Here is a 13,626-nt window from a genome sequence, read left to right as displayed (position 1 = left end):
TATACAATACTGGATTGATGAATGACTCTTATACAATACTGGATTGATGAATGACTCTTATACAATACTGGATTGATGAATGACTCTTATACAATACTGGATTGATGAATGACTCTTGTTAAACCTTTACAAATTATCAAATTAAAAACATAATATCGGTATATATTATTCTCTTAAACTTGACCAAATATGAACGTTTGAAATAAAAAGTTTTCCTGGATAAAGGATAAAGGCTTTTACTGGTAGTGACAATACTGTCTTCGAAAAAATAAATCACACAAAATACATCATTAAAAGCTAAGGCAATATGCTTTAGTATTTCTAAAGTGAAAATGAATGAGATAAGTGTAATTACCGAGCCAAACATTTCTTTCAGGACTTCCAAAACCTTTCTCGTAATCTGACCAGGATCTATAAAAATTGGTTGTACCATCTTGTCTTCTCTGTATTACCTATAGTATTAATGAGTTAGAAATTAATTCATTATCAGTGTCAAAACCTTTTAAATCTTATGGGTGTTAAAAGAGGAACAAGGAAGGCTTTCAGTTATGGAAGATCTGCTAAAATTCCTCAAAGATACAAGGTTTATAAATAAATACGCAATCAGTGGCGATAAGATAAAAAACATTTGGAAGGCCAAATCAATTATGCAGTTCCAGAGTGAGAGGAATATATGTGCATATAGTAAAGCGTCCATACAATATTAGTCAATGTCTGAAAAATATTAACTTTTTTGTATGAGGCTTAGAAACTGGTGAAGGACGAGGTTCACCGAACCCTTCAACTGTTTCTTGCCGAATACAAAAAAGTTGCTATTTTTCTGACATTTACCTGATATTGTTTTATACTGCTTATAAAAATGGCTTATTTTTTATACCTTTATAGAAATGGAAATGTTAAGTTTTGTAATCTTGAGGTCTTTTACTGCTTACTATACGGTAAGGGTTTTGCTTGTTGTTGAAGGTAGTAGTTAAAACCGTTGTTTTTTATCTTTTGTGGATAGAATCCATATTTGCATACACTTTATACTGTATTTTAACTTAAAACTTCATAATTAATTGTTGACTTGTTTCTAAATCATTTAAAAATTTAGATTGTAATCAAGTTATAGCAGTATAATAAATCATTAGAACAAACTGTAGAAAAAACAGATGAAAAGAAATATAGTGGCTAATACAATATCGTTTTTTTTTCTCCCTGATGAATAGTTTGCAATGATACCACATTTCCTTATTAGATCGATACTAAGCACAAAGGAAATCGATAAAAATGACAAAATACACATAGTACCTAACCAAGAGTACCTGCAGTTACTTAAAACTAGTTCAAAGCCAATTTAAACTCATATATAAACCATCTATTCGCAGACCTGTCTTTTATTTCTTTTCTAAAATTTTAATCCGGTTGTAATGGGGTTTTATTTTCATGCTTACATAATCAGGGGAAATTATACCGTTTAAATAGTTCATTAAGCTACACGTATGACCAGATTGATGATTTTAACGATGTTAATTTTTTTACTATTGTCTAAATTTCATAGCAGACCATGTTATATACAAATCTTGAGATGTATCAATGAAGACTGTGTAAATGAAACTGCGACCGCTAACATTTTGAGACTTATGTCATTTAACACTGTATAGGGTTTAAAGTGTCTAACTTACTTTAGAATGAAGAGTTAACTGTCCCAGAGGTTTCATCAGCTCAGTAGTCAATACTTCGGTATCGACATGATTTATAACAAACTTTTCTTAAATAGTCCGTTTATAAACTTTAAAGAAACTAAGGTTTCAACTCCCTCAGGCAAAGTTGACCTTAGATGGATTGGCTATTTTTTATGTATTTTTTTTTTTTTCATATAGTTCTTCAACTGTTTCGGTTCTTATACATCCTCGGCTTTCAAATATTCGGCTTTAAGCGTTCCTGATGAAGGTAAATCTAGAAAAGCGCCTTGGACGCATGAAATTATTTATCGTGTTGTTTTCATTTTTTTCACATTATGTGGTGTGTTTATGATATGTACGTACGCTCCATCCACCTCCATCGACTTCCATATTGCAATAAACTTTGATTCCATGCACATTATCTGGGTATATTGTGTGGATACCTGTCTTCTTGTTTAGTTTCTTTAAATCTGTGCACTCTCTTTGTTGATTCAAAGGCGGACCCTCGCAAATATCTACTCATTACAGAAACAAAACATTGATTTGGTAAATGTATTTAGTAAAACAAAACATATTTAAAATGTAGGATGTCATTGTTACCATCTTCACAGTGAGAAAAGTAGATATACCTGAACCGAATATTCCACCCAGGTCCAAGTGTGTATTCTATACTCACGGAAAACGATGGATAATGCATTTTTTTTTATCACATAAAGCTAAGTTGTTTTTTGCTGTGACTTCAAATGATTTACGACGATAACATTTTTTGCAATCTGTACTGCTGTATCATCACATATACTTGATTTATAAATCCTTACATTTGCCTTCCATAAACATGCACCATAGATTACCCGAACAAATTATAATGTACATTTTTCGGATGCTAGATATAATTTCCATGTGTATTAGGTATATATTGTATTATTCGTTATTTTAGTTAAGTAGAATCATCAGATTTAAAGGGAACTCAGTGACTTGTTTGCATCTTCTGTCGTTTGTTCATAAGGAACTGTCACTGTAACGAGGTGAACTATACCTTTTTATTTCAATTGCTTACCTATACATTTAGCAATAGAAAGGGATAGAATATCAGCACAATTTATGATATTTATGACCTGACAGGTATCACGATACCCAACATACCTTGAACATCTTTTCTCAACGATGTAATAATTTCTGGAGCTTCCTTGTGATCCTTTAGCTCTAAATTTTCATGAATAAAGAGTGTTAGTGCAGGGTAAAAAAATATGTATTCAATAGCATTTAACAATGAAAATGTCTTGGATCTTGAGAGCCTAAAAGATATTCTAATATGACATCTTTCTTTCGCTTTGTAGCTATGTTCTAAATTTCGTTATCCATGGGGTGCATATATGTGACGTCATAACTAAAAATCCCATCGACAGGTGTATTTTGAACGTCGACGGAGATGATTCTAGAAATTTATGTTGTTTGCTGAGAAATTCAAAAACATCATTCTTTAAAGTCAGCTTACATGTACATGTATTTGTATACTTTTCATCGTGAACTGTTGGTTTTTGAGAGCGTTTGTCGCTTCGTCAAATCAAAATGGATGACGTTCTATGGTGTTCGCTTCAAAGTACCAAAGTTCCGAATTTCACTATTAGAATACAAACTCATGTTTCATGTTTACGCTTTATGCACATTTTAACATGGGTAGAAATTATATTTGTCAACATTTTAAAGATATTGACAAATATAATGCCTATACATGTATAAATGAGCTAAGACCATGAGATGAATATGTTTTTTTTTTGTAAAATTTAAAACGGGTGCTTCAGATGCGTCGAATAGTGCTCAATATGGCATTTATCACATTTATATATGAGGATTTTGATGGGGAGGCCTTAAAATTTGTATTCTTTAAATTATTAGGGTGTTTTTCTTTAACTTTAAAATTAACCATTATTCTGTAAATTTTTCATGAGCATGATTTTACTATTGACCTTTTCTGTAATTATATGATTTTTTTAAGTGCTGTACAATATTCATGTCTGTTATCAGTATTTTGCAAACTTGAATTGCTACAGGTTGTGGGTTTAAACTTTTTATACGGTGCTTTTAATATTCAATGAACAATGCTGACAAAAACAAACCTGATGTCAAAAAAATACAATTGAATGATGATATGAAGGTTTTTACTGCATGGAAAATATTCAGCTGACGATAACAGTTCAATTGAAGCATTCATATTCACAGTAAAATTAGTGTACTATATTTGTAATTCGTAAAAATAAAACTAACCTTCTGTAATCCATTTAAATTCTTTCTCTATGTGTTTGTTTAATTTGATTACTTCTTTGTAGGTTGCAAGTTCTTAAATCGAAAAATAAACGATTCTTGTTTATACATGGACACACATACTGTTTAAATATAGACAACGGGAATTTGGTAATAGTAATATTTTTTTCATATTGGTCGTACTGTTTCTATACCGATTTCTATACGTCTTTATTACGCTTCTACTACGATATTGATACGATTATACTACGATGACGAAGACAATAGTACGCTGCTACTACGCGCTTATCCTTAGTACGACCTTACTACGATGCTACTACGTCCTAGCCACGATAATTGCACGACCTCATTCTGTTGATATAAAAAAACGGATGCAATAACTTCTACCTGTATAGTTCAACCATGGACACACATTAGCAAAACCTACTTCTGCAATCTTTAATTCAGCTACACTGTATCGATTTGGGTGATCAGGCTACACTTTTAATTATTAGAAGAAGGAGAAGGACATACTAGACAGCGTAGATCCTGTTAGGTGCTCCCTTGGCTTTCTATTGACAGAAGACTGCAATTTGGGCATTACGACCGACTTATGAAAGAATTAAGGATGCCTCCATAAATGTTTGTTGAACTCTTGAACAGAGTAAGTCCTCGAATTCAGAAGATAGACACCCGATTCAGAAAGGCACCAGATTCCGATCTAAAAGTTGCCAATATCTTAAGGCACTTAGTTTCTGGTGATAGATAGCCAATCCTTTGGTACCATTTCAGAGTCGCGATCAATACCGGGGTACTAGTATAAGTACTTTTATTCCTGAGGTTTCCCAGGCAATTGTACAGAAATATAAAGATGAAGTCATATCCTGTCCAACAGAACCAAATGAATGGCGAGCTATTGCCGAAGAATTTCAGAGAAAATGGAATGTGCGACACGCTTGTGGCGCACTCGATGGAAATCATGTTGCTATTAGAAGCCCGTATAAAAGCGGTTCCTTGTTTTATAACTATAAAGGGTTTTTTTTTCATTAGTGCTCCTTGAATTGGTTGATGCAGACTACAATCTTTTATGGATAGATGTAGGGAGGATATGGTACCATGTCGGACGCCCAGATTTACAACGCGTCAGAATTAAAGGAGTGTTTGGAAGGTAAGACTTAAGATCCTTGACCTAGTGGCGACCTGAACATGTCATACTTCATCTTGGGTGACAACGCATTTAGTTTGAGAACTTGTTTAATGAAGCCATATTCTAGAGTGCAGTGACAACGTAGTGGAAACGTAGTAAAGTCGTGGTTCGATCGTAGTAGACTCGTATTGAGATCGTAATGCGATCGGGAAGGTCTTGGTAGAAGCTTACAGAGATCTTGTAAGTCTTGGTAAGGTATTATTAGACGTAGCAAGAGCGAGACAAGATCGTTACTTGAACGTGTATCGTAGAGGAATTGCAGCAGGATCTTATTAGTATCATGACAAGGTCGTGGTATGAACGTGAAAAATATGAAATATTCAATATTCAATCCGACCATATCACGATCTCACCGCGATCTTGTTGTTTATAGATCGTAGATCTTCATGGTCTTGGACTTGTGTGACGAGGGCTTATATATATATGTGTGTAGTTTACATCGATATATGGAATTCAAGTCAATTCTGGCAATAGAGTATTTGTAGATGTCTCTTGTCAAACCAATCGAGAATACCAATTTATAAACTGTAGGAACATGTAGATTTGCAAACCTTTATTCTTGACCGAAATATAAAAGTTAAAAAGAAAACAATTCTATTTCTGGACAAATGACAAATGAGACCGTTATTATTAGAAACAACACAAACATTGAAAAGAAAATTTTACAGGTACAACACTGAAAACGTAAAGTTCAGTAAAACACGGGAAGTTCGAAAGGTGAACAGTTTCTGCTCCATAACAGAGCAAACTAGATAGTGGTGACGGCTACTATTGTGGTCATCAGTGACACAGACATTATTAAAAGGGCAAACAAATTATGGTTGCATCAGCAAAACTTTCAAGGAGGTTACGTCAAGTTAACCATTACACTCAACTTTTTTCAGCGGTTGCAAGCCACTTTTTCTGAAAACAATGTTATTTTGAATCAGGATGACACAATCACTTTAGTATAGTAAATAGCCTTTTGATGTTCTAAAACAATATCATAAAAACTGAAAATGTAATTTACACTACTCAAGCATCACCGCACGCCAAACTTTGTACAATAGAAAGCCTGATTGAACCTTAGAAACAATTTGTCACGCCCTCATAAATTTGCGTCCTATCAACGACCTTCAGTAAGCTTTCAGCAAAATTATTTCACACACAAGTAACTGTATTTTCTTAACAATTCAAACATGAAATGAGTTCAATTTGTTTCTGCATTGAACATGTCATAAAGCTACGAATTCATAACCTTAATGCATTTATTATATATAAAGCTCCATAAGGGGGCGGACCCCCTAGCCGTCCCTTATCCGACTCTGGAAAAAATGTTAGTCTGAATAAAATATTAAAAGTTATGTCCAGTGTTTTCTTGACATGTTGAGATGTTTCAGTACTTGTTCTGTGTGTAATGACGTCAATTTAAGTTTAATTTAATAAGTTGGATTTTAATATTCGCTCAAAAAAGTGTTTTTGTTTTGTTTCTCTGATATTTCCCTAGCTAGGTAGCTATAAAACCAGGTTTAATCCACCATTTTCTACATAAGAAAATGCCTGTACTAAGTCAGGAATATGACAGTTGTTTTCCATTCGTTTGATGTGTTTTAGGTTTTGATTTTGCCATTTCATAAAAGACTTTCCGTTTTGAATTTCCCTTGGAATTCGGTATTTTGTTATTTTTATTTTTCCCATTACCCTCTGAAATCAAGTTATTTTGAAGATGAATTATTTAACATATTTAAATCAAACATACCAAACGTGCGAGACCCTTATGTGTAGTCAAGGTCGTTAAACACCCCCTAGTAGTACTATCAAACATTTCAAATTTTAACCCTGTGTTTATAAATACCTTTGAAAATACAACATCTAACAAAATATAAACATTGCTAGAAAAAAAATGAGCCTCTCGGTCTCAGGTTTAGATTGAATATGTTTTTATTGTCCGATATTTGATTTTCTGAGGTAAACAATAGAAAGTCCTTTTAAAAATATCCTCATGACAAGAACGAAAAGTGGCGAAAATTTCAAAATACGAGCGATGATTTCTAATCATATAATATACTTTTAATGAATTTTCTAAATGAAAAACTATCAATTTAGACATTTCTTATCCCGATTACTTCTTTGTTAAAACTATAATACAGTATTATATGGAACATAGAACACCGACCCGATAAGTAAAATGAAATATGGTAATTGTTTCATGATGTTTATTTGGTCACCATTTGTGACTTTCAACCGGTTGAGCACTTAAAACTCGAGAAAACTCAAATATCAAGATTTGAACAATCTCATAACATCCAGGCATAACATAATTGTTTAACTTTCAAGTCGAAAGGAAAGAGAAAAAAAATAGATTTCATAGAAAAATGCACTTCGATTGTGTTTTTTTTCTTTCTTCAGTGCAAGCTATTTTGCACGTGCGGTCATTTTTATAGTTGTTTTTTTTTCTCAACACTGGAGAATTTAAGATTGAAACATTATTTTTTTTTCAATTATCATGTTTTTAAGGAAACTTTGATTACGTTTAAAATGAAAATTGTGTAATATACTAATTACATTTACATATATCCTAATTATCTGCGACCATAGTTAGAGAAAGATTGTTGCATTCGAGATCGCATATTATGGGTCAGGTACCACTGGGTCGATACCTCTGCTGGTAGACTGTTAGTCCTCGAGGGTATCACCAGACCAGTAGCCAGTACTTCGGTACTGGCATGAAAATACGAATTTTGTCTGGATAAAATTTGCTGTTATAAAATTTTTGAAATTATTTTAAATTAAGAAAGATATCTCCCCCATGCAAAGATCTGGTTCCTTGTCCAGATTTTGCTATAATACTTTAGGTCCTTTTTGGTTTGATCCGCTCTTCAACATTTGAATTAAATTTTGGATATTCAAATATTTTGGCCTCAAGCATCACTGAAGAGACCTTATTTGTCGAAATGCGCATCTGGTGCATTAAAATCGGTACTGTTTATGTTATCATGTAATGAATTAATTTTATAAATTTGTACTTTCCCCTTTATCTGTGGGCATTCCACTCCCTTTTGAAATTCTAAATCGATTATGAAGTACATGCACGAGTAAGTTTGTCTGACGTGAAAACACATTGTCCAATATCTCACGGCTTCATTTACACACACATTGCACTGAATCTGTATAACATTTGAAATTTTGTTTATCGAAGAAACACCAATTTTACAATATATTACAGTATATTTAGTGATACTTGTAGTACGTGACACGCGATTGAATGATAACTCATCATTTTATAAAGGCGAGTCAAACTGTCACAGGTACAAATGTTTCCAATCAACTGTTCTATCGGACAAAGCTTAACGTATGGGGATGCTTGAATGTCTTAAGACACTGTTATATCAACACCAAACAGTAATATACTTTATTGTCTAAGTTGTGGACTACTGATTCAAAATAATATAGATTTCGACAACGAGCTTTGTAACCGCGGAGAAAAAGTTGAGTATAAGAATTCTTGTTTCAATAGATGTTAGTAGGAAATATATATCATGGAAATCAGAATATAAAACGCTAGTCTTTGGCTATTGTAGGTTCTACAGGAATCTTGTTTCATAGAAATCGAATTTTCACATTGGTAACAATAGAAACATGATCTCTTTTTGTTTTTCCGATTCAATTTCTTAAACGATATTCGCTGTCAATTTCTACATTTAAAAGACTCAAGATATGAAGCAAACCTAAACATATTAACCCCACCACATTTCTCAATTGAATTGTTTCATATTTTTCATATTGGGGCCTTTTATAACTGTCTATACGGTATGGGTTTTTCTCATTGTTGAAGGCCTTGCGATTGCCTATAATTGCACACATCCACTTCATTTGAACTTGGGTGGATAGTTGTCTCATTGGCAATCATACCACATCTCCTTATTTTTGTACTGACTGTGTCTCTTGGATCGTTTTTGCATGTAATACTTGAAATATGTGAACAAAAAGTAAAATCACAAAAATACTGAACTCCGAGGAAAATTCAATCGGAAAGTCCCTAATCACATGGCAAAATCAAATGACAAAACACATCAAACGAATGGACAACAACTGTCATATTCCTGACTTGGTACAGGCATTTTCAAATGTAGAAAATGGTGGATTGAACCTGGTTTTATAGCGCTAAACCTCTCACTTGTACGACAGTCTTATCAAATTTCGTTATATTTACAACGATGCGTGAACAAAACAGACATTATAAATAAAATAGTCAAAATATGGGTACAGCAGTCATCACTGTGTTACAATATCAAAACAAACAATTATTTACAAAAAAAGCACAAAAGCATCTATCAAATTAAGACCCACATTCATTGCTTCGCGTGTCTGACGTCAGAAAATGTAAACGTCACATAAGAAAAAAGTTTGTCATTCAATGTCTATTCAAAACAATTTTATAATTTCACATGGGGAATGTTGGTATACAGGGTTAAAAAATCAAAAGTTATGTTAGAATTAATTTCAGAAATAGACCGAGATTTATAATTGTCCAGAAGTTCTTCAGAACCCTTAAGAATCCACATGTGGTAAATACCACTACGCGAGTAAAATAAATTTGTCGTTTGTCGTTCAAAGTATTTTCAAATTTATAATAGAACAATAACATAATGACATATAATAGAACAATAACATAATGACGGGATCTTTTAAAGTACAGAGTCACGTTATAAGAACCACAGAAACACAAAAAGTCGCATATACAAAACACACCAGTAAAAATTAAAGATAATACAAACACATTGACGGGATGTATAAGTACCTAGCCACGTCAAATGGATATCACAGAAAACAACATAGTTATAAAGTGTGAATATCTCAGTGGAACTTGATGTTAAAAGATAATCAAAGCTTGTTTTCATTCTTCTTGGGGAGGACACTGTATGACATAAACAATTTAGCTAAAAAAAGAGGAGCACAGTCTGTTTCAGTAAGAATGCCTTCTTCCTGTTAAAAACAACATCCACTTAACGTCATAAGTATGCGGCCAGTAAAATTTTAAAATATTATGAACTCTGACGGTTTTTTTACCAATTCATTTATCGGATAAACTTTAAATAGAGATGTAGATACCAAAGGCATATTCAAACTCATAAATCGATGACAAACTATGGCGAAAAATATAAAACACAACATAGAAACTAAAGACTGGGGAAAAAGAACCCCACCACAAACCGGGGGTGATCCCAGGTGTTCCGGAAGGATTAGCAGATCCTACTACATATGTGCCACGCGTCAGTTTATAAATTATGTTGATAAGTTATCTCAAGTGATATTTCATCATACAATAGCGGATTGGTAATTGTCTATTTTCTAACCCTGAGACCCCAACTTTTGTCATACTTTTTGGGTTCAAGTCATAGTTATGTAATGTACACTAAGATGAATAGAAATGTTTCATATAGATCAACTTACTCTTTATAATTAATTGTTTTTTCTGTTGCATTTCTTCAACTGTTTCTCTATGTGTTCGGTGGCATTTTCCTGAAAATAAAATCTGATATTCATTCAGAACATAAACAATATATATTATAAAAGATATTATACATGTCATTTTATTTTGTCTTTTATAAATACGCATGGTATCTTTGATGAACATTTATTTTTCTGAACAAAGAATAAAGGGGGGTAATTGTTTTACCTTGTATATAATGCAAGATATCATTTATTTGTACAGGATATTCTTGAAGTTCTCTTTTGATGTAATCATCTACAAAAGAAAAGTATATTGATTCTAATTTTCATGAGTAGAATATATTTCATAGATTAATAATTTTATAAAAAACAAAATCCCTAAACCAACAATAGAATTTCCTTTAAAATGCAAGAAAACCTCCTCTTATAATTCCAATATAAACTTCAGCGGAAGAAAAATATGAAGCAACAGTAGTTTACAATGCTAAAAAATCATAAATACATTCAATGTACAAATCCAGATAAAAAAAACTAAATCTGAGGAAATTGAATTAACTCCAAACAAGGCGACACTAGGTGCGATGACAAGATATGCGTGAGTGCTGTCTCCTGCTATGCATTATGCATCAGCCGCCTTGTGAAACCAGAATCAGCCAAACTGGCACAATAGGGATTATGACACAATCGGTAAATTTACAGATCAGTCGACTACCGGTATTCTGGTATCTAAAATATATAACACCATAAAATATCTAACACCGCGAAAACATGCCACTTTTGAGCTGAGACAGAGAAACAACGCTACGGTCAACGACTTTGTGATAGTGACCGAAAACTTCGATTTCAGTCATTCTTTCTCATAATCATGGTGGAACAGGATTTTTGTCTGGAGCACATCATTGTTAATGAAGTTTGCATAATGTGGGACAGAGGACAGAGGATATATTACTGCTGAGAAATGAAAAGTTGACGTTTGTCATAGATCTTAGTTTAAAATGTAGTCGTCCATCCGTGTCAATATCAAGAAAATGAATAGAATATGAAGCATATTTTCCAGTTTCGGGAGCATCCTTAATTTCAAGTTCACTTGGAATTATGAGATACAAATATTCAAAAAGCTTTCTAATTGAAAACAATGTAAACTTCAACAGAAGAAAATTCGTAGACAACATAAGTTAAATTAATTATTTTTCGATTGCAAAATAAAAAAAATCCAAAGTTTATTGACAATGTGGGAAATATGAGTATTAATCTCTCGTCATTGGTTCTTAAAACGAAAGGCATTATATCCGAATGTTAAAAAACTTCATTTGCAAAGAACCTAAAATAAACTCTAAGAAGGACGACTGAACAAGCTAAATTACAATATCTAAAGGTTGATGAAATGTTTCATTTACATCCTTTTGTTCGCTTAAAATTTAATAAGTATTAATTTCAGAAATATCACGCCAGTACAAAACTTCCATTTTGTAACATTGCAGAATGACAAAACTGCAATCGCTGTAGCCATGCAAATACCAAATGATGTCTACATTGAAAATGAGTGTTGTCATATAAGACCTTTAACCAGTAACCACGTGGGTTTATTCAATTGTATTATAGTATTTAAATACAAGTATAATGTCTACATGCAAAGAAAACAAAACGTTGAATAAAAACGGGAAGATATCTTTTTTTTTCAAATATAGTCCTTTCTGAACATAATTGCCAAATATCTTATCGTTTAATAGTGTTTTACTCCTACGGATAGGTATGGTCAAATAAAGTTTAATCCTGGCCTTTCCTCAGGACAGATCTTCCACACCAGTTCAGACCTGCTACAGGCTGCCGCATTTTGACTGTATTTTATGACATGTCTGCTATCGATTGATCATTGCATTGCAGTAATACTTATATGGACCATATGTGGATAAATCAGAAGTATAACACTTTTCACAACCGAATATACACTCTTTTTTAAATTGTCTAAGTACAAGTAGAAGATATTAATGCAATAAAGAAAATCAAATTTTGGCGGGTTTTTTTTCTGATGTCACAAAAAAATCTACATACAAGTACTAAATCTAACGCTTATTTCTGAGTATGAAAATCTAACATTATTTTAAAATGTTAACGTTTAATGATAATTTTCAGTTTATTTGTAGCTTTATTTTGTGAATTTAAAATATTGTCAATTAGATTGTGCTATCCTGTAAATATTTTGTTTTTCATTCTTTTGGACATCAATGTTGCGACAAATGAAGAAGAGAAAAAGCAGAAAGTCTGATAGCATTTTTCATAGTTGCAATGTTTGAACATTTACCTTTAGCACGAATTGAATTGACTTCAAGAGGCCCAATTATTATAGAAATAAATCCAATAAACAACTTCATCTTTGATCATAGGTAGTCAAAATGTTTTACTATGCAAAAAATGCTAAAACCAATGTTGGCAAATTAATAATTGTTAAGTTGCGTGTATGCGACTTCAAGTTACTAATAGGTACAAGTACAATAAATGTATTATATTTCCATTATATTGATTCATTTGTATTTAAGTATAATATTGTAATCATAATTTCATGGTACTTATTCAGTTATCTTGTTTACATAAATTTAAAAAAAATAAAATGCTTGAACTTTATCTAAATGCATAACATAATATATTTCTTAATTTTTGCAGCATTACATTATCCCCGTTCGGCAGTAAACCCCTTGCTGAAATGAGGCGTCCGCTTGGCTGTGCGGTCAAAATTGGGACGTTAAATCAATATGTCTAGGTCTTTGAGGGCCCGTGGGTGGTCAGGGGCAAGACAAAATGACTAAACCTGGCTATCCAACATACATAGATACCTTCATTTCCTAGTGGCTGTCCAAATGTCACTCCCTTCATCATCGGTCAACATGCCTTGCAGAACCTGCTTTTTGTGTGGTGTCCAGAAGAATATGTAAATATATTATTTGCACTGGACGTTAAGGTCAATGTAAATTGAATGGGCTACAAATGTATTTCACAGATTTTAATGATTTAAAATAATAATAGGGTCACCGACTTAGTTTTTACGGTGTACATCATTTAAAGTGGTGTTCTAGGTGAAAGAAA

General features: G+C 32.6%; 1 protein-coding gene across 1 annotated transcript; it reads right to left on the bottom strand.

Annotated features, from left to right (window-relative positions):
• Positions 1-290: 290 nt before the first annotated feature.
• On the bottom strand, positions 291-12,941 carry LOC127729005 (angiopoietin-2-like). Its single transcript, XM_052236580.1, has 7 exons — positions 12,848-12,941; positions 10,772-10,840; positions 10,546-10,614; positions 3,930-4,001; positions 2,808-2,867; positions 2,028-2,179; positions 291-452 (listed from the first exon to the last, which is right to left on the bottom strand). Exons 1-7 carry the CDS (start codon positions 12,915-12,917, stop codon positions 291-293), a joined length of 654 nt encoding a protein of 217 aa, XP_052092540.1. The 5' UTR covers positions 12,918-12,941.
• Positions 12,942-13,626: the final 685 nt, after the last annotated feature.

Source organism: Mytilus californianus, unplaced genomic scaffold (assembly GCF_021869535.1).
Source record: "Mytilus californianus isolate M0D057914Y unplaced genomic scaffold, xbMytCali1.0.p SCAF_2, whole genome shotgun sequence".
NCBI lineage: Eukaryota > Metazoa > Mollusca > Bivalvia > Mytilida > Mytilidae > Mytilus > Mytilus californianus.
This window is presented reverse-complemented; position numbering and strand designations above follow the sequence as displayed.

Excerpts from the sequence above, each read along its gene's own strand:
- LOC127729005 (XM_052236580.1), bottom strand. The coding sequence starts at position 12,917 with ATGAAGTTGTTTATTGGATTTATTTCTATAATAATTGGGCCTCTTGAA. Across the intron at positions 10,615-10,771 it reads TATCTTGCATTATATACAAG|GAAAATGCCACCGAACACAT; the intron begins GTAAAACAATTA and ends TTTTATTTTCAG. Across the intron at positions 2,868-3,929 it reads ATTTAAATGGATTACAGAAG|AGCTAAAGGATCACAAGGAA; the intron begins GTTAGTTTTATT and ends ATGAAAATTTAG.